Source organism: Trichoderma camerunense (assembly GCF_050948025.1).
Source record: "Trichoderma camerunense strain CBS 138272 chromosome Unknown V8C40scaffold_9, whole genome shotgun sequence".
In the NCBI taxonomy this organism is placed as follows: Eukaryota; Fungi; Ascomycota; class Sordariomycetes; order Hypocreales; family Hypocreaceae; genus Trichoderma; species Trichoderma camerunense.
Window position 1 is genome coordinate 1,417,480 of NW_028145361.1, and position 18,935 is coordinate 1,436,414.

The 18,935-nt window shown below is 50.7% G+C and overlaps 6 protein-coding genes across 6 annotated transcripts; 2 read left to right on the forward strand and 4 right to left on the reverse strand.

Annotated features, from left to right (window-relative positions):
• Positions 1 to 2,501: 2,501 nt before the first annotated feature.
• Positions 2,502 to 3,700, forward strand: V8C40DRAFT_245939 (uncharacterized protein). Its single transcript, XM_083216014.1, has one exon. It carries the CDS (start codon positions 3,143 to 3,145, stop codon positions 3,389 to 3,391), a length of 249 nt encoding a protein of 82 aa, XP_083073323.1. The 5' UTR covers positions 2,502 to 3,142; the 3' UTR covers positions 3,392 to 3,700.
• A 4,972-nt stretch (positions 3,701 to 8,672) lies between these two features.
• On the reverse strand, positions 8,673 to 10,873 carry V8C40DRAFT_245952 (PCI domain-containing protein). The gene is made up of 3 exons (XM_083216015.1): positions 10,710 to 10,873; positions 10,438 to 10,657; positions 8,673 to 10,346 (listed from the first exon to the last, which is right to left on the reverse strand). Exons 1-3 carry the CDS (start codon positions 10,751 to 10,753, stop codon positions 9,120 to 9,122), a joined length of 1,491 nt encoding a protein of 496 aa, XP_083073324.1. The 5' UTR covers positions 10,754 to 10,873; the 3' UTR covers positions 8,673 to 9,119.
• Positions 10,874 to 11,182: 309 nt separating this feature from the next.
• V8C40DRAFT_227876 (major facilitator superfamily domain-containing protein) lies at positions 11,183 to 13,458 on the reverse strand. Its single transcript, XM_083212297.1, has 3 exons — positions 12,633 to 13,458; positions 12,440 to 12,553; positions 11,183 to 12,379 (listed from the first exon to the last, which is right to left on the reverse strand). Exons 1-3 carry the CDS (start codon positions 13,036 to 13,038, stop codon positions 11,292 to 11,294), a joined length of 1,608 nt encoding a protein of 535 aa, XP_083073325.1. The 5' UTR covers positions 13,039 to 13,458; the 3' UTR covers positions 11,183 to 11,291.
• A 709-nt stretch (positions 13,459 to 14,167) lies between these two features.
• On the forward strand, positions 14,168 to 15,424 carry V8C40DRAFT_245958 (NUDIX hydrolase domain-like protein). Its single transcript, XM_083216016.1, has 3 exons — positions 14,168 to 14,258; positions 14,334 to 14,368; positions 14,451 to 15,424. Exons 1-3 carry the CDS (start codon positions 14,217 to 14,219, stop codon positions 14,986 to 14,988), a joined length of 615 nt encoding a protein of 204 aa, XP_083073326.1. The 5' UTR covers positions 14,168 to 14,216; the 3' UTR covers positions 14,989 to 15,424.
• V8C40DRAFT_266193 (uncharacterized protein) lies at positions 15,102 to 16,010 on the reverse strand (the record flags this gene model as incomplete). Its single annotated transcript, XM_083219724.1, has 2 exons — positions 15,102 to 15,842; positions 15,909 to 16,010. The coding sequence occupies 2 exons, from the start codon at positions 16,008 to 16,010 to the stop codon at positions 15,102 to 15,104; spliced, it is 843 nt and encodes a 280-aa protein (XP_083073327.1).
• A 314-nt stretch (positions 16,011 to 16,324) lies between these two features.
• V8C40DRAFT_245960 (uncharacterized protein) lies at positions 16,325 to 17,833 on the reverse strand. The gene is made up of 3 exons (XM_083216017.1): positions 17,336 to 17,833; positions 16,965 to 17,265; positions 16,325 to 16,900 (listed from the first exon to the last, which is right to left on the reverse strand). Exons 1-3 carry the CDS (start codon positions 17,624 to 17,626, stop codon positions 16,524 to 16,526), a joined length of 969 nt encoding a protein of 322 aa, XP_083073328.1. The 5' UTR covers positions 17,627 to 17,833; the 3' UTR covers positions 16,325 to 16,523.
• Between the last annotated feature and the right edge of the window lie 1,102 nt (positions 17,834 to 18,935).

Below are 18,935 nucleotides of genomic sequence, written 5' to 3' on the forward strand. Positions count from 1 at the left end.
ACTCCGTAGTGCCGCTGCAGGCATATGCATGTCTTGGTCTTGGCTGGGCTTGTCCAGGTAGCAGCAGAGCAGAGATCGAGTGTGTCTGGTCAATGTCTCGTGTGTGACGAGGCTTTGCGACGACGATGATACCCCGGTCTGCTGCAGCATCCAAGGCCATGGTGCTTGTACACGTACTTGTGCTGTACTGTGCTGGTGTACTGTAAAGTGTGTGAATGTTCTCCATGCCAGGGCTCTTACATACTCGTACAGCATTGATATTGAGATTACGTGTAGAGAGAGGATGAGGATGAGAACTGACTGACAGACTGGCTGGCTGACTGGAGTCGAGATGGAGCCAATTGAACCTTGGCGAGGTACCTGCAACAACCACGAGTCCTGTCCTGCCAACGTCGGAAAGGAGGCCACAGGGCTGGGGAAAGGCAAGGAAGGGTACAGTGCATGTACCCGTACCTGGCAATGACACCATGTCGCGGTGATCCATGGATGCCCGGCAGGTACACCGTAGTACTCGTACTCTGCGTGCCCCCATTCATTCATCAATATTTGGGGCAATTGGGGGTACAGGATCCCAGCTACAAGGAGTACGAGTACACGCAGTACGAGGAGAGTATTGACATGTTGGTACATGAAGGCATGATTTCACTCGATGGGCCATTTTAAAAGGGCTACAGTAACAAGAGGAGAGGGGGAGGGGGGGAAGAAGCGGCGAGACGCAGATGCCGTCACAAGCACGGACAGACGCATGATGCCGCCTCTGTTTGTTTGCACTATTCCGGCATTGATCTGTCTGTCTGGCTCTTGTCTCTTGCTGAGACAGATATGAGGTAGTTCTTGTGCTGTGGTACTACTACTGACATGTACGAATATGTACCGTCACATTGGCTGGATACTACTAGACATGTGCAAGATGACTGCGCACTGCACGAGCAAGGAACAGGCTTCGAAGTGTCTGGTGAGCTGGCAGTTGCTCTACTCGTACAAGTATGGACTGGAGGTATTGACAGCTGTCCAATTGGTACCCGAGGAGAGTAAGCAGCGCAAAAAGACATCGGAAGAAGAGAATAGGGAACCGATTGTAAGAATTGCAACCTACATGAGGCTTACACGAAACTCAACCAGGCTCAGGCTGATGGATGTGTTGCTCCGTCTTAGAAAATCATCATTGAACTGTAACTCCACGTACATGGATGGGATTTACCCCAGGGCTGTCGAGATCAAATGTTGGGGGCCGTTTTGTCACCGACAGACAACCTTGAACCCACACAAAAAAAAAGAAAATTAAAAAAGAAAAAATATTGTTGGCTCCGTCGTTCTTCGGGAACCACTTGCGGCAATGCCGGTCACGAACCAGGATCTGCTGGTCCTACTGCTGCTGCTACCAGGTACATGTCACCGTTGCTTTCGTGCTCCGTAGAGGGTGATGTGGTGAGCCATGGACTAAACCAACCAACGCTCGGTACTTGCTACTATCCAGGCATAGTGAAGAAAATAGTACGAGTAAGGTATTGGGGCGTGGTAAGAAGATAGACAGAACAGACAGACAAGACTCAAAGTCGGCACCTAAACAGCGAATGACATGCGCGTCCGGCGTGGTAGGCCCGAGGCGGATGGACGATGCAGTGGGAAGCTGGGCGTATCGGGAAAAGAGGCCCGCAAGGTTCGATGATGGATCAAATGTGAATGTGAATGTGATTCAAGCACGTCCACTGCCTTAGACTAGCATGTTGCCCGGAGAGCTGGGTCTGTACAGTACGGTACAGTACGAGTACACCCTCGTATATATTGATCTTCTCGCGATGGATACTGTATAAGTGTGAATCCCCCCATGCCATGTGCCACCATGCTTTTGCACACCTCTTCCAGCATCCAATGCTCTTGAAGAAGAGCCCAGCACATGTACTCGTACAGGTATAGTACGTAATACTGGCTGTATATCTGCTGCTTCTGCATGTCTCAGCGCCCGCTGCAGTACAGCATTTCGATGGAGTCGAGCCTCAAGATCATTTCTAAGAAATAGCCCCGGCTGCACGGGCACTCGTAGCGTCCCTGCTCACCCGCCGTGCTCGTACCGACCCGTGCGGCCCAAGCGTGTTAATATATAGGGCCCCCCATGTGGTGCTTGCATACAGATAGATTGCGAGTACTCGTACTTCTGTAGTTGGTTGGTGCTGTACATACGTAATTGCAAGCAGGGAGGGGAGGGACAGCCGTCGGTGATGGGACTGTCAGGTTCACGGCCACTCCCCGGTCTGGCTTCGCCTGGGCTGGACTCTTTCGCCCTGTGTCCAATGCAATGCCAGCCAACGGCCACCGAAGTGCTGCATGTGCTTGCATACGTTGACGTCTCAGGGCACACACGGCATGCATACATGGACTACAACTGACCTGAACAATACATGTACACACATGCAACTTGCAAGTAGCGCCAATGCGCCATTAGCATCCATGACCTTGTGCTGGCCTGGCATTGATGACATGGGTCCGTCAATCAATTGGCCTTGGAGATCAAATGTCGGGTACGAGCACTCAATACTCGTCCCAGTTTTCCGTCAAAAAACCGAGAGAGAGAGACACACACACAAATGCTTGTCGTTCATTCACCAGCACACATCATACAGTGGCCTCCTTACAGGCATCATCAATGGTCCTTCCCACTCCTCCTCCTTTTACCTCGTCTAACCAGGATCTCCAATATCAATCACACTTTGAAAGGCTCCCTCTCTGTCTCTATTAAAGTTCGCCGAACACAACTGCAAAACCCCACCGCTCTTCATCTTTAGCCCGGCCACTTGCACGGTTCTGGTACAGCTCGTTCGCCCTCGCCGGTATCTTTGCATGCTTCCCTACAGTTATGTCGTTGGTTGATTCTTGTGTCCCGATTGCGTCTCGGGCTGATGTCCCTCTTTTGTCCTGTCTGTCTCCAGCAGCAAAGCACCTTGTTCCTTGGCATCGTCTTTTTGTTCATCTTGATCTCTTCTCATTGGCATACTCGTACAAGTACAAGTACAAGGGTCCAGCAGCTGGTCACAACAATCCGGCTTCTTCTAAAGTAAATTCACCCTTCCAGGACCATAGAGCCAGGCAAGGTACCCTTTAGGTACATCTACCCGAGCCCACCGACTCCATCACCTCACGATGCATGCGTTCTCAGCGCTTCCAGTGCGCCTCGTCCCCCCTTGTTAGCGCCCTGGGAAGCGGCTTGATCGCCTGGCGCATGTCACGACGTGTACGGGCAATACTTGGGAGTACCCAGGCCAGGCCCTGCTGCCGCTCATCAAAATGTTACAGGTCAAGTAGCATCAAGTTTGACTGCCGGATGGTTGCATCTGCTCGTTCAAAGAACTTGTACGAGTACCCGTACATTGACATGGTACCCTCGGCCCGCTAATAAGCATTTTGTTCGGGTTCGCCTCATATAGCTCCCGCTGTCGATCTCTTGTCTTTTTCATATATTATTATGGCTCTCATTACAAATAAATACCTGTTAGTACGAGCTCCGGTCGTAGAACTTGCTCGGCCACTAAAATGAAAGGACGGGTGGCGTCGGCCGGAGATGGATCGATGGGCTTTAAAGATGTGTTAGTCTAGGTGACAAGATAAAGTCAAATTGATGGCACCAAGCATGCAGGTGCATATTGGTGCATGTAGTTGTCAAAGTAAGATGGTAGCTACATGTAAGAATCAGCATCATTGCCGAGGCCGGAAGAATATCGACGGAGAAAAAAGGAAGAGACAATAAAACAGACTTTCATTTTGCATGCATCTGGTGAGCCAAGGCCGAGGTGGTGAGATGAAAATGCTCACCTGCCTTACAAGATGCTTCGACTAGCCTCTCAATAACACGCATACAAGCAAAGTCATTCACGCGCGTAGCCTGCCGATTGGCCGCGTCCTCCCGTGTGCCTCCGAGACTTCATGTTTTTGTAAGCCATCAGAGGCCACTGTAAGCCATCCAAGCCATCACAGGCTATTGTAAGCACACTACTGCCGCTGTCCAGGTTGCGAGGGCAATTCCGCACAAACAACAGGTTTCTGCGTGAGAAACAAGCCATCGTGCTGCCAATCAGAGGATCCCGGTGGCTTGAGACATACATGTACATACAGGACATTACATGCACGTTTTAGCCTCCGGGTGCAAGTACACGCATATGCCGGTGCTACAAAAAGATTGAGTGGCTGGCCTGCCTTGGTTCCGTCGTACAGGTGCGGATGATGTCTGCAGAGACGGGATTTCATCTGACTTGACCTGGACGACCGGAGCAATCGTCGATGCCCGCTCCAAGTGCCGCTCGAGCACATGATGTCGTCTCTCTACAGGCAGAATGAAAGCTTACCTACTAGCCTATCTACTATATTTTGCTTATTACTCCAGATACCGAGGCAACAGCCATTGCTAACGTAGATACCGTCATCCTATCTTCTTCGTTCTCTCTCAAACAGTAAACTACATGTACTGTCTCAGCTGTTGTTCCTCCTGCAGCCTCAACCGTTACCATCGCCAAAACCTGCCATTCTTGCAGCTATGGGCTGGGGGGCCGCCTCTTTGGCCTCTGCATGGCGACAGGCTTTTCCGAGTGTGACCTTCCGACCCTTGGAATGGCGTCCATAGCATTGGCGCATGCCTGTCTGCTACTTGTAAGTGCCTCATTCTAGTACTCCATACACGTCCGCAGGAGGTAGATTTTCACTAACACAGCTTCACCACAGCACAACTTGTATAATACATGACATATGTACTGAATTATATGGACTCAGCGTTATCCATCACACAAACGATTTGTTTACAGTGTCAATGCTGCAAATCACCTCGTACAAGCCGAACCAACAACATGAGATATACTGCAATATGACTCTGCATGCAGAAGGTTTGACGAGTACCTGATCACATACAGGAGATATACTTTGTACATCCTCCGACACAGGGCACCGGGCTTACACCAAACTTGCAGTGCCTTAATTACGGAAACTCCGTTGTTACATGCAGCCTTGCACATCCCACGCTCATACTCAAACCCACGACTCAAAAACACTGATACCCGTGCCTGCTTGTACGCACAGATACAGCTGACGTCGACCTGGACCCCAAGTCGAGGTTCTGATTCCACATCTACGTACTTCGGCAAACATGGTATTCTCTCCCTCTTTCTCTCTTCCCAGTTTCCAGCTGGTGTAGATCTGTCTTCTCTCGTCCTTCTACTTATTGCTTCGCCTCGTATACCGGTCCGGTAAGCCTATCTAGTAGAATAACCTCTGAGTAAAGCTCCTTCGAGACCCCTACCTCGCTCCCAAATAGTATAATGGTAGGCAACCTGCTTACCAGCAAAGAATGCCTCCCGGTTTCATTGCCCATGTAATCTGCTAGTATCTGGGCTACACAGCACCGCATCATCTTCATCAGCATCGTCTTCATCGTCGGCGACTTGCCTCCCCACCTGAGCTTCCCCCGTGCCACTACGGCTAGTACGAGTAATATCAGATGCTTTGACGCTTCTTCAGCTCCTGCACATACCCATCCGCGATACCACCACCCCCTGTAAAGGCAAACACTGGATCCCGCAGTTTGAACCCCCACTGTCCGAACTGTATCGATGATGCGTGCGTGGGCTTGCTCTGTGGCAATCAATCAACGAAGCCATTTGCCGGTGCTACCATGATGACTGGACTTTGTAAATTAGTCGCACAACTAAGGACGGAAAACACGCGCACGCTCCCGTCCGCGTGGTATTGCTTTCTGTTATATCCATCCGTCTGCGTAATCTTACAAAGTGCGTGCAGACGGTGCTCGTATGTGCGTCAGGTGATGGCAACCTGAACCCTTCCTCATCACATCACCACCCTCCTTTTTGCTAGACATCCCAGGCGACAGGAAATCAACCTTTCAGCTGTGAACTTGAAGATGCTCCGGATTGCTCAATTCCAATCACCGCGCCAAGCTGCACTCACGCACACGCACGGACAGCTTCAGCCTACATGTGGCCTCGTATACAGAGATACACACATACATGCATTCACCACATGCATGTACACATACGCAGTGCCACTATTACAAGTACGACTACAACCATGCTCAGATAATTGTTCCGTCGGCAAACGAGGCCTAGGTCTGCAATCACACGAAAAGTCCGGACGCGTCTCGGGTCCAATTACACGGGCATACATACCTGTAGATGCTGATACCACCTCGGTGGTTTTCTCTCCCACGTCTCCCACCCACCCCTTCACAAATATAAGAGCCCTGGTATGTATGCCTGTCGAGTAACGCGCATACAAAGAAAATAAAGAAAAAAGAAAAGCATTGAATTGGCATTCCACTCCCCGGCGGACCGAAATAACGTGCTGCAGCTTCTCTCTCTCTCTCCCAGGGGTCTGAATGGACTGGACAAGGACTTACATGCACCCGCTGTCGTTCTCCACCCTCTTTTTTCTTGTCACGATGCCCTGTTATACACGGCCCTTGTGCTACCCGTGGTGGCTTGTACGGTAACAGTAGCAGCATGAAGCATGTTCCCGCCGTGTGTTTGCTTTTGCTTTGCTTCAGCAATCCCTGCGCGGGGTCATCGAGAAAGATCCCGATCATGGAAGTTGAAGCACACATCCGGCGCCTTCTTCCAGCCCCCAATATGGGCGCCGGTCCACAAAGGGCATCAAATCATCTCCATCAGATTTCCTCAGAGACATGCAGATAGATTGCTGGAGGCAGATATACATACACAGCCAGCAAAATGACATGGACACAGAGCAAAAAGAAAAAGCCCAGCGGAAAAGCTGTCAGGTGGTCCCCCCAAGACCGAAGCCAGATATATTGCATCCGCCAAACTATTTACTAGCTCTTTGCTAACCTTGAACTTTACCCCCCCTTCCGCCCATCTTTCATACGGACAAACAAAAACTCTCGCGGGTCCCAGCTGTCTCCGCGGCGAATCATTCGGCTCCGCTGGGGTTTCACACAGATGCTGTGTTACATTATCTCACCTTTTCCCTTCTCTTTGCTTCTCTTTTTCTTTTTTTAAACTAAGCCAGAATCTCTTCAGCGCCGTCCGTCCCCCGGACCCGGAGGTGGTGTGTGTGTGTGTCTCACAAAAATTGAAAACGACGGACATGGGACCCCAATATGGAGTAACGGTGGTGAGAGGTGCAGGCAACACACATACATACAGGGACAAGCAGCATATCGACAGTAAGCTGCAGTGCCGGGAATATCCCTCAGGCGGCGGCTCTCGCAATGATCGATCGACGGAGAGCAAAGAGTGAGAAAGAGAAGGTCTAGCTTCATATTGCCTTTTTGCTCTTGGCGTGTGACGGCCCGCGGGATGTGGGCAGATTTGACTTCTTCGCAGCACGATTACATCACAACGGGCCGTAAAGTGAGTAGAGCTGTACTCCGTACATAATTCGTTTATACCAATTTCCATTCTCCGTACATCTCCGTGCTTCGGAGCGGGTGTCACCGCATCATCGCCGTTGAATGTCTTGATTTCCAGTCTTTGCCCTACCCTACCCTACATTCCTACAGCTGCATTCCGTCTTCACGGTGTTACTCATGTCGTCAAGCACGATATACTCACAAACAAGGATCATGATGATGACGGTCCATGCACATAGCCGACTTACATGAAGTCGTGGCAGAGCAAACAAAGTCCTTATCCACCACGAAGAAAAAAGACTCGCGTTGCTTCAAACCCACGCCTTACAAAAGACCTTCGGCCCTCCTTTTCCCGCGCCCCCTGCGCAAATCTCCATTTATATGTCAGATGGCAAATTCGTTGTTGGACAAGGGCCTTCAATGCCTCCGAGCACATACATACACATACACACTACATATGCAAGCCCCCCAAACCCATCGCATCGCGTGAAAAACGAGGACACACCCGACCCTTGTCTAGAGGACCCAGCTGCGCGGTGTAACACTCCCAACCTTTTTTTATTTTACTTTCTCTCTCCTGTTCTTTATTTATTTATTTATCCGTTCTTTATTTATTTATTGGTCCATGTATAGGTAAATCTTATTCGCTTGCTCTATTTCCCGATTTTTGCGCGGCAAGATAGGCTTTTTTGGCTTTCGGGGTTTGTTTGTCCGGCCTTGTTGCATTGGGTTATGGGCCGACTACGGACTAATACAACGTTATCTGGATCATCCGGAGGCTTATATGCCGAGCTCTGACGAGGGACGGAATCTTGTAGGTTTTGGCTGAATGGAATCCACTCGCTGGTCTGGGCAATTCCGATCACCAGATGGCAATTTCCGTACGCAGTAGATGTGCAGATGCCGCTGGGTATTTGGTAGGCATTAGATAGGTACAGGTAGATATCTACAATCCTAAACGCCTAGCTTACTGATGCTTACACAAAGGTACATGTAGTTACATGCCAGGTTGCTATGAAACATAATGTCTATCTGTGCTGCTTGCATATAAGTCTCGTCTCGTTCAAAGCCTTGACCAAGAACTTCATGCAAAAGGTTGGAGAACAACATTATGCAAAAGGCTGGAGAAGACTCACCTAAGCGATATTGTATCTCTCGGGCCTATAATTGTAGACCGGATGTTAAGTTCCTTGATATGAGTGAGTCTACGACAACACAGTCGCAGCATCGATGGGAACCTCGCGTAGTTGCTTGCAACATGCACATTTCCGTTCAACCACTCGGATGCCATCCAGATCCTGGATCTTTCTGTATCAAAAGTACTTGATATGCATATCGTCTCAGTTCGTCTACAGAGTGCTACTAAGAATACATGTAGCCATGTATGTAAGAGGGCCTTCTCTCGTCTCAGCAAAACAAGTGTCATCCTGAGTCTCACTCTATCCCTATCCCATGATCCCAGCCTGCCCGCTGCCGTCTCCTCATCGCAACGTGGCATCCCCGCCAAGAGCAGGCATACAGCTCCTCTTCGTCTTCCATGTAGGTATACCCGTCTTGGCTATCTTGCCGCGGAGCCTGGATGTCCGTAAGATCAATATTATCGTCCCGTAAGAAAATGTCCGGGCCTAGAAACCTTGTTGCTCCCACGGACTGTATAGATTTTTGTAATTTCTGTCCCTGTTTTTAAAAAGTTGGAAGCTATTATTACCTTTGCTACCTAAAATAATGGCGGAAAAGGGGCGACGGGTCATCATCACAACGGTGTCGTTAATGCGGATTTGCCCCTACCAGTCCTGTGAAGTTGACGTTGCCCCTGTCGCGCTCCAGACTTGACAAGATTGGTCAGCCCTTGGACATCGAGTCCGGCTGCAGCATCCTCAAACGACGAGTGTTCGTTTCTATAGCCCTCGCCCTCTCTGAAGACGGCCCCGAATAACTCATGAATCGACGTTGTCAGGACATCGAGCGCTTTGGTTCTGGCAATGTCGGCATCGGAGGCTATTTCCAAAGTGCCTGCCTGCTGATTGACCGATCCTTTGATCTTGCCATCAATAATGAGGAAGCTAAGAATGTCTTGCACCTCTGGTTCTGATATTCTCAGTTGGTTGGCAATCCATGATAGCTTCATCCGTGTGTATGGCGCAATAAGCTTGAGCACGCCCTTTGTTCTCATGTTGCGAGTGACTTCGTCAATGTTCTCGGCGATGAACGGATCCGCGAGAATGTCCTGGTTGTTACGTAGGGCCTTTTCGTATGCGTGAACATCGTCCCGCTGGTAGGCATCAACAAGCTCGGTCATGGCAGAAATACGAGGGTCCGTCTTATAGGGCTTCGTCTCCTGCGAGTCAAACGGATTGATGTTGGACTTCATCAGCATGGTAGTGAGAAGAAGATACTTGAGAACTTGGATCCGTTGCAGCGATCCAGCCTCGTCGTAGTTGCGGAATGACTCGAAAAAGTCGCTCTGCGCTTCCTTCCAGTTCTCCTCGCTCATGTGCATCTTGCCGCCGCATTCACGGATGATGCCCATGATGCGGGGATGCGGTACGGCAGACTTGACCTTGAGCGCTCGGTTGTAGAGCGTCTTGAGTTGCTTGTTGTTTCGAGTCTCTGCCAGCATCTGAATCTCTAACGCGTAAATCTCTAGCGAGTATGTTCCCTTGCCGGGGTCGTCGGTGCCATCCTCTCGCTGACAGGCCCGGTGTAGCTCCCTGAGTTTCTTAGACACTGCAGAGTACTCCTTGCGGTCCAGCAAGAGCTTGGCCAGCTTGATGTTCGTCTTCAGCCACAACCGCTCGTTATTCGTGCTCTGGAAGCTTTGAAGGGTGAGAGAGTAGAATTTTTCCATGCTCTGGACAGCTGCTGACACGTCGGCACCCTTTTCAATGTAGTCGAGCATGTTGTTGATGGACTTTTCCGAGTAATTTCTCGTCACGGCCGACTTGACGTAGGTGAGCAGCTCGGCGAAATGGTCGGCTGCCTGGAGAATTGCACACGGATTGTTAGAGAGCCGAGCCCAACGATGAACCAAGTAACTTCATTTGCAAACGGGCACGCTAAATCCTACTCACATCGTCGTATTTCCCCAGCTTAAACTCCAGCTTGATGGCCTGCTTCAAGCCTTTGAACCCCCACTCTCCCTTTTCCGGCTCCAGAGGCGGAATCCCCAGAAACTCGGCGATGGCATCTTGAGGGTCGCTGAGCTTCAGCTGCTTTGCGTTGTAGTATTTGTTCTCGATGTCGACATCGCCCGCCTCCTCCTCGTCGTCCTCTTCGTATTCAAAGTCATATCTGCTAGGCGTCAGCGCAGCCGCGAATCATCTCCTCCAGCACCAGCACTGACTGTTCCTCGTCGGACTCTTGCATGAAATCCTCGTCGTCGGACATTGCGGCTCGGTGGTATGACGATACGTTGGAGAGTATGGATGAAGATTCTGATGAGCAAAAGAGGCGATAAAAGGGATGGAGATGCCGATAAAGTCGTCACGCTGCTTTGGTTCGTTTGGTTGTATGTTGAATCGAAAGCTCCAGTGGAGTCGCTGCAGGTGACAATCCGCGGGGCTTATCGATAGGGTGATGCGCTAGCATTATTCCGCTCCGCCTAAATGTAGCTTCGATTTATTGAAAGAAAAAGGCATTGAATATTGGCTGAATACTTTCAAACGACCAGAAACTTTAAAGAAATACATTTTTTATAATTCGCGTTAATGACTCGCCTCACTCACCTTAGATTAGTATTATACATAAAAAAGTACATAAAAAAAGATAACGAATGTCAATCCATATGGAGCCAACAACGCCTCGTTCTGCGCCAATCCCAGCCCCAAACTCCCTAATCTCAAGTTTCTTGTCCAACTTTCGCGTCCTGCGCTTGTTCCAATGCTTTCTATGGCTCTAACCTCTAATTTATAGCCATGTATACTGTCTATCCTCTGGAGCCCTGAGCAAAACCAGACGGGATTCTGACGAGATAAATCGCCATCATAACACACACACCAAGCAGAGTTGTCGCAAGATAAGGCAATCCCATCCAAAAACCTCCCAACTCCATACCGCGGCTCAGGAGCCATCCCATGACTGGTGAGCCTATAAAGCCCATCAGCGTCTCCATGGTGGACATGGTCGTGTTGAGAGTGGCAATGGTATGCGGCTCAACCACTGCGTTGAGCAGCGCTCGGCAGAGGGTGCCTATGCCCATGCCAAGGTTGGTAATGACCATGGAGCAGATGAAGAGCCACGGCACGCCAGCCACGGCGGTAAGAGTGCTGCCAATGATGAAAACGACAATGGAGATGCGAGCTAGAAGAAGATCTCGCCTGATGGCGTTGTAGTGGAAATATGTGGTCAGGATATTGGATGCTACAGGTAACACCACCAGCAAGGTGAAGACGGCCGTTAGGCTGCTGATTGTGTTGATATACGTTGCCGTTGACCACTCCCAGTTGAAGCGGCGAGTCATGTACTGCAAAATGTCCAAAACAAGGGCCAGCTTGATGAGATAAAATGGCCCATAGGCCAAAAGGAGCAGCACGACACTCTTGGAGGCGAAGATGAAGTGCCATACGTGGGACACATCGTTCTTGACAGAGAACCACGCACGGCGAGCCAAGTCCCTTGCAGCAGGAATCTTCCGTGTCGACGGCTCCGACTCATCTTCGACAGGAGGCGGTGTGTCTTGACCACGGCGCTTGTTATCGGCCGCCTGGCGAAGTTTCAGCGTCTCTGGGATGAAGGCAGATGACAGCATGCCGACGACTAGGATTCCGTTGCCAATCCACATTGCAAGCCAAGGATCTACGCTCAGGAGCCATCCAGCGAGAGGGTTGACAGCAACGGAGATGATGAGGTTCATGGCGTAGACTTTGTAAAAGACGCTGGTTCTCTCGGCAACGGGGATTACGTCGGCGATGATGGTGAAAACCATGGCGACAACCATCTGGCCGCCACCGCCAATCAGGTAGAAAACGCTGCCATAGAGCATGCTCCAGATGGAGAACGTATCAGGGAAGAGCACTGGGTAGATCGTTAGTAAGGACCTCTGGATTAGGTTATATAAGAAATGGTATGACGTACAAACAATCGTGACCCAAGCTTGCTGGAGAAGGGCGCCAAAGAGAGCGAGGAACATGACGAGACGACGGCCATACTTGTCAGCAACGACACCATACGAGATCTGGACAAAGAGGGCTGTTCAACACACACCAACAGTCAGCACACAGGATGCATGTACATGTATAGTTGAAAAGCACAAAAATCGGGCACTTACGAAACAGCATCTCCCCAGACATGGACCAGGACCGCACCATGGCCAGCGTCTTTTGCACGTCCGTCTCCTTGCATCTGTTGTCGTGCACCGACAGAGCATGGTCCGGATGATAACGCCGGCAGATGACGTCCTCCATGATCTGCTGCATGGCGGGAGTAAGGATGTACTGGCTGACCTCGATGATGAAGAGGAACAGCACACACATGCCCAGCACAAAGCGGCGAAAGGACTTGGACGGCGCGATATCAGCTGGCAGGTCGGCGTCATGCAGCAGCGCCGTGCCCTCGTCGGCTTCGTAGACGGACTCGGCGTCGTCCAGGCTGCGGTGACGCTGCGCATTGGGATCGATGCCGGAGCCCATGCCGGAGGGCTCGGCGTCTATCGTCTCGGTGCCGTAGAGTGTCATTGCTTTGGTGTATCTCCAGGCTCTCTCGAGGCCTTATTGGTGTCTCCAGTGACGATGAGAAGCCAAGAGTTAATAATAAAAGAAAGATTGCCACTGGAGATCCCGGGGTAAAAGTACACGAGATTAGAAGGGTAAGATTAAGGCAAGGAGGTTATCGAACAAGAACATGAATAATCCAGCGGCCGGCTCCCAGCCCAAGATGACGACACCATATGTGAGACACGTCGACAGTGTACGAGGCATCCCAATCGCCCGCCCAACTCGAGGGATCAAGATAAGGTTCGCGCGAACCATTTCCCTTTATCCAAACTTCAAGGTCCCCGGCGCCGATGATTGGCATGGTCCAGGAACTTTTTTCAGTGGGGTACAGTATCCGGAACGCGCACGCAATCACCAAGTCAGCAATTTCGTATCCATCGTATAAGTATTAGATCGGAGAATGCCCTTTTGCGACGACTATTGCTTGTTTCTGACGTCTTAGGAGATGGAATGGGAGGGCCCTTTGTAATGTTTCAGGTGAATTGCTTTGTGTCTCTGCAGCGTGTCACGGATACCCTCCCAAGTTGGGCTTCAACGCTTCGTTGAAATCTTCAAAGTCAATCGCAAAGTCTAACATGAAGCTCCTGAGAGCCAGTGGCAATTGTACCCGTGCTGACGAATGGCCATTATTAGTTCCCGCCGAGATCAACTAGGACGAGTTCGGGCAATGAAGACGCAAGAAGAGCTTCGATGATGTCGTCAGTATGAAGGAAGAGATGCAGCCATCGTTGGTTGTTTGTTCTCATGACAGATTTTCGATCTGCGTGCATGTCATTGATATCGAGAACTTGAAGCCCATGGATGGATGATGGAGTGATGAAACAGGTTCAAGGTTCAAATGGTCCATGTTGTGTGTGTTATGGAGAAATCCATTTCCCCAGTGTAGCCTCGGGTCTAATTGAAGCTCCAATTTCAGAGGTTCCATTCTTCGTGGCGCTGGCGGGTTCCTGGCATTGAGCCCGCCTAAACTGACTCGCTATAGCGCCCGCAAAACAGCCCTGGAGCCCTGGAAGCTTCAATCAATAGCGACCCCGCCATCCAATTCATCGGCTTCGGCCGGCCGCCTCAATTCATTGAATTCATCCCTCCATGCCCGTTTCTGCTCCTTCACAAGCCCAGCCGCCTCCACATCCGCCATCATGTCCTTTGCCGATGCAAAAGTCCTTTCGATAACGCCCCTGGTAGGTCTCATCTGTCTGCAGGGCGCTAAATGCACTGAAGCGGTCGTCTCCTGTTGCTGACAGAGGCCCGCCTAGTCCAACAACGAGTCGCGATGGGTGTCTCTCCATAGGTATGTGACAACCTCTCATTGAACATAATCCCATACTGCCCCTTCGTCCGTCCATCCGTCTGACTTGCGATTCCTCCCACAGCATCACGTACAAGGACCCCAAAGGCACCGAGCGAACCTGGGAATCCGCTGAACGACGCACTCGCCCCGCCGGCGCAGACATCGATGGCGTTGGCATTGTCGCCATCCTCGACAAGCCCACGGGCAAGGAGATTATCCTGCAGAAGCAGTACCGCCCACCCGTCGACAAGGTCGTGATTGAGGTCCCCGCCGGCCTCATCGATGCGGGCGAAACCCCCGAACAGGCCGCCGTGCGCGAGCTCAAGGAAGAGACGGGCTACGTCGGCGTGGTGTCCGAGACGACGCCCATCATGTACAACGACCCGGGCTTCTGCAACACGAACCTGCGCATGGTGCACGTCACCATTGACATGTCGTTGCCGGAGAACCAGGACTTGAAGCCGGAGCTGGAGGAGAACGAGTTCATCGAGGTCTTTACCGTTCCGTTGGCGAGCCTATGGGAGGAGTGCAAGAAGTTGGAGGCGGAAGGCTATGCGATTGACGCGCGAGTCGGCACATTCGCCGAGGGCATCCTGCTGGCACAGAGATTAAAGCTATGATGATAGATTCGGGTCCGGAGTTTTTTTTGTTTTTATTAGACTTGGGATTGCTATCAGAAGGAGAGGGATGGGATGGGATGTGATGGGAGGACGGCAATGGGGAGTCTGCTGGACTACAGTTTCTTCTCCTGGCGTAGACCTTGCCACAGCGCCAGCGCGGCCAGGCACTTGGCATCCCGAGCCCCTTCTTTCCACAGATGCTGCATGGGAACCACCTTGAGCGTAATCCTCTCTCCGTCGGAGCGCTCACCTGTGAGGCGGCCTTCCCACTCGCTCAGCTGGCTCCTCGGGATGCGCTGCTCGTAGCTGTAGATGGTAATATGCTCGTCACACCCGCCCGCGCTCGGGAACATGGCTGCCGTCAGATCTTCCCCTTGGTCTGTAGATTCCTGTTTCCCTATGCATTCCTCTGCAAGTTCGCTGAGGCACGTCAACTCGTCTTCGTGAATCGTAATGCCCAGCTCCTCCTCAATCTCCTTGGCCGCCACTCCTTTGAAGTTGCCTGAGCCGTCTACCATCCCTGCCGGGAGCTCCACGAAGCTCAAGCTACCGGCAGGGATGCGCGGCTGGACGGTCAAGACGACGTAGCGCTCGTCAGATCCCTGGGGCACGTCGTCTGGCACAAGCATGACGAGCATGGCGACGCTGGGGCCGCGCAAGAGGGCTGCTGCCGGGAGAGACTCTCCGGCAGAGTTGGAAACGGTTGCTGTCATCTTGACGAAGCCAAGGCGGCCTGCTCCAAAGAAATCGTAGGATTGAATGATGACATTGCGGAGGGCGTATGGATCTGAGTGAAATGGGTGAGACTTGTTTGTCTGCAGTGCGAGAGATTTTGTGAGTGTGTCGATCCAGCTCTATGCACATGGTTTTTCTGTTAGTGGAGGGGCAAAAGCTCTAAAGCATCCATCAAAATGACTCACGGTGAAAGGCTTAAACGACGAGAGCTGGTCTTCTGAGAGGCCGTCTGGTAAGCTCAGAGGAATGTTGTGAGCATTTCTTGTGTACGTTGTGTTGGTGGCCATGGTGATGGTGCGGAGATGGAGACGAAAAGACACGGATGAGGCGTGTTTAGACACTGGTCGAAACAACATGCGAGGAATTGGAAGAGATCCGGCGAGGATTGAAGGTGGTGATAATTGAGAATTGGGGGAATGTGAAGTTGCGTCTGAAGTAAAGAAAAATGTTGGTGCCTGCAATTAGGCACTCATCTTAGCGATTGCCTTGTGACGTCAACAGGCAACAATTTTGGTGCGAGATGATAATCGCCAACGGTGTTTTACAGCATGACATTAATAAATATCTCAGACTTTCTAATATTATCATGAGTAAAATAATACGGCAATTGCAAGGTGATTATATCTTAAATCCAATTTTGGTTTATCGAGACTTTATTTAACAGGTATCCTAATAGTCATGGCTTTGCGTTCTCAAGCCTCTTTGTTAATTTCACATGCGCCAACTCCCAGACGCCCCAATATCACAAAACACGCGCAAACAAAGAAAAGAAGATGAAATGAAGGATCGCATCCATAATCTTACACGGCCCAGTACACATCGATCTGGACTGACTCAATGCGGTTCGACCATCCGGGAAATCTCGCCTTGCCCCAGACCGTAATCACATCGCCCACCTGCAGCTGTCTTACAAACTTGCCATCGCCTGTGCCACGTCCTCTGCCTTGCGCCTCGAGAGCTTTGCTCCGCTCAGAGTCAGCTGGTATGTCGTCTAGGTAGGACCACGTAACTACATGGTCTTGCCACTGCCTGAGGGCTGTCTGATTCCGCTGAATCTCCCACTCGGGCGAGTGAAGCAGCTCGTGGGTGTAGTTGTAGCCGACTGGATCGGAGGATGTTTGCCGGATGGGGGGTTGAACTGGTCGAAGAGAGTTGACCGAAAGCGCAGATCCATCGACTATAACCCGCTGTCAGCTTGTTTGTTCCCTATATGTAATTGAAGGAAGAAGGTATGTACTCACCAGCAGATTCGGCGTCAAATCTCTCCAGTCCAACGTCAAACCACGTCCATGATCCGGAATAAGGGTGGTCACCCTCCTCGGGATTGCTCACATACCCTTGGTCTTGGCTTCTGAACTTGAAGACAATCTTTCGCGCAGGGTGAGCTAGCCGCGGGAGGGGATATTTGACGGACTTGGCGAAGAAGCTGGCATCGAGAGTCTCGCCTAGAGGCCGAGGGGTGGGGAGAGTCGTGGTGTAGGGCTGATCGTTTGCGTTTTGTCGAGCTCCGGAATTGAGCAGTCCAAGCGGATATGACCGCAGCTGTTGTAAAACGGTTAGTAGCTGTGAGGTGGACAAGCTACACTCATACTCGGTGGAGGGAGATGCTTACCAGAAATCTGTTTTCTCTGGCCTCGGAACCGCCCATGACGCTGAGTCTTTCGTCTAGATGCGTGGATGTATGGATCCAGTACTCAGCCATGTCGAGTATGGTATCGATTAGATCCGCAGGCAGCTTCTTGGCGCGGTACAGCATTGCCTTGACTACGGCGACGTCGACGATGCTGGGCTGATAGGACTTGTCGCCCTCGCTATGGCGTCGGACGGGGCTGTCTCTGGGGACTTCGGTGAGGCTGAGTGCTCTGAGAGCGGACCACACGATGCTGGGAACATTGGCAGCCATGATGTCGGTTTGAAGTGTTGTTTAAGTCTGCTCAAGATGATATCAATGGTTTGGAGGATTGTGGATTGTAAGGAGTTGGAGAGTTGGAGACCAAAGTGTTGATGGAAAGAATTGGCGTTATCTCTGTATGGATAAAAGATACAGTCGGTATGACTCAAAGTTGTGTTTTTTGTAGGATCATTGATGAGATGCTCAATTCGGGGAAGAACGCGCGTTGTAGTACGTTAGTCCCGTTATCATATGTATCAGAGGCATCGCATCACATCATTGTTCCACATCATCGAATCGGAAGCTTGAGCGTTGCGTGACGTCAGCGCGGCAAACAGAGCCAGCGTTAGCGCCTGTCCAGACGCCGTTAGTGGCTGATGCGCAGACAGTAGGGGTTCAGGTACATTTGCTCACCAAAACAGTGCGAAACTACAAGCATCTCTACTTGTCTCCATCAAGCGCTCAACATGCAAACTCCATATATGAACGAGAGTGTGCCTATTTCGATAAGTGTGTGATAACACTGCATTTATTTCATTTTCATTTAAGCATTATTACGTCTCCAGGTCTCGTTCAAGCATTAGATTGGATTAATACCTGATCCCAGCCAAATCCACTGTACGGAGGACCAAGCCACCAGCTCATGTCAGCCGCTGAAACAAGATCAACGCTTCAATGCCTTGCAAGATGCATGCAGATCGTTTGAACCTTGGCCGTCCTTGAATACATCAAAGACAAGCTGGTGGTTTATGTTGCGCAGTATTGAAGCGTCGCACTTCTCTACCTGTAAAAGTCTCTTTAAGAATGCACAATCTCTGTATGGCTGCCGAGTAAGCGTCCCTAGTAGTATACATGTATGTATAGTGGCAATAGCAGATGCTAGAGAAATATAGCAATAATCGCATATAATAAATGAAAGTCTCGATAGGATTATATACTCAAGCGACCGGGTATCTAGTTCAATAGTAAGAAACTAAAGGTATTTCCACTGCATCTTATTACGACACATAAACAGCATGTAGTTGCTAAGCTGTTATATAGTCAACGTGTGGTGCCGAATAGCCACTCCTCGTGTATATCTACATTTTTCTCCTCAACAATCTTAGAATGGGATTCTTCCGTCAGGCTCATTACGACATGATACGTAAGCGTATATATTCCTGGTATGTGCGTATACTTGGCAGTCTCTCAATGAAGTCTTCCTCGACCAAGGTGCGATAACGAGAACGAGGGAGAGTTATACAACTCCCAGGCTGTACTGAGCTGAACACATGGACAACGAACTACCCAGCACTACGCAGGCAGTCTATATCAAGGAATA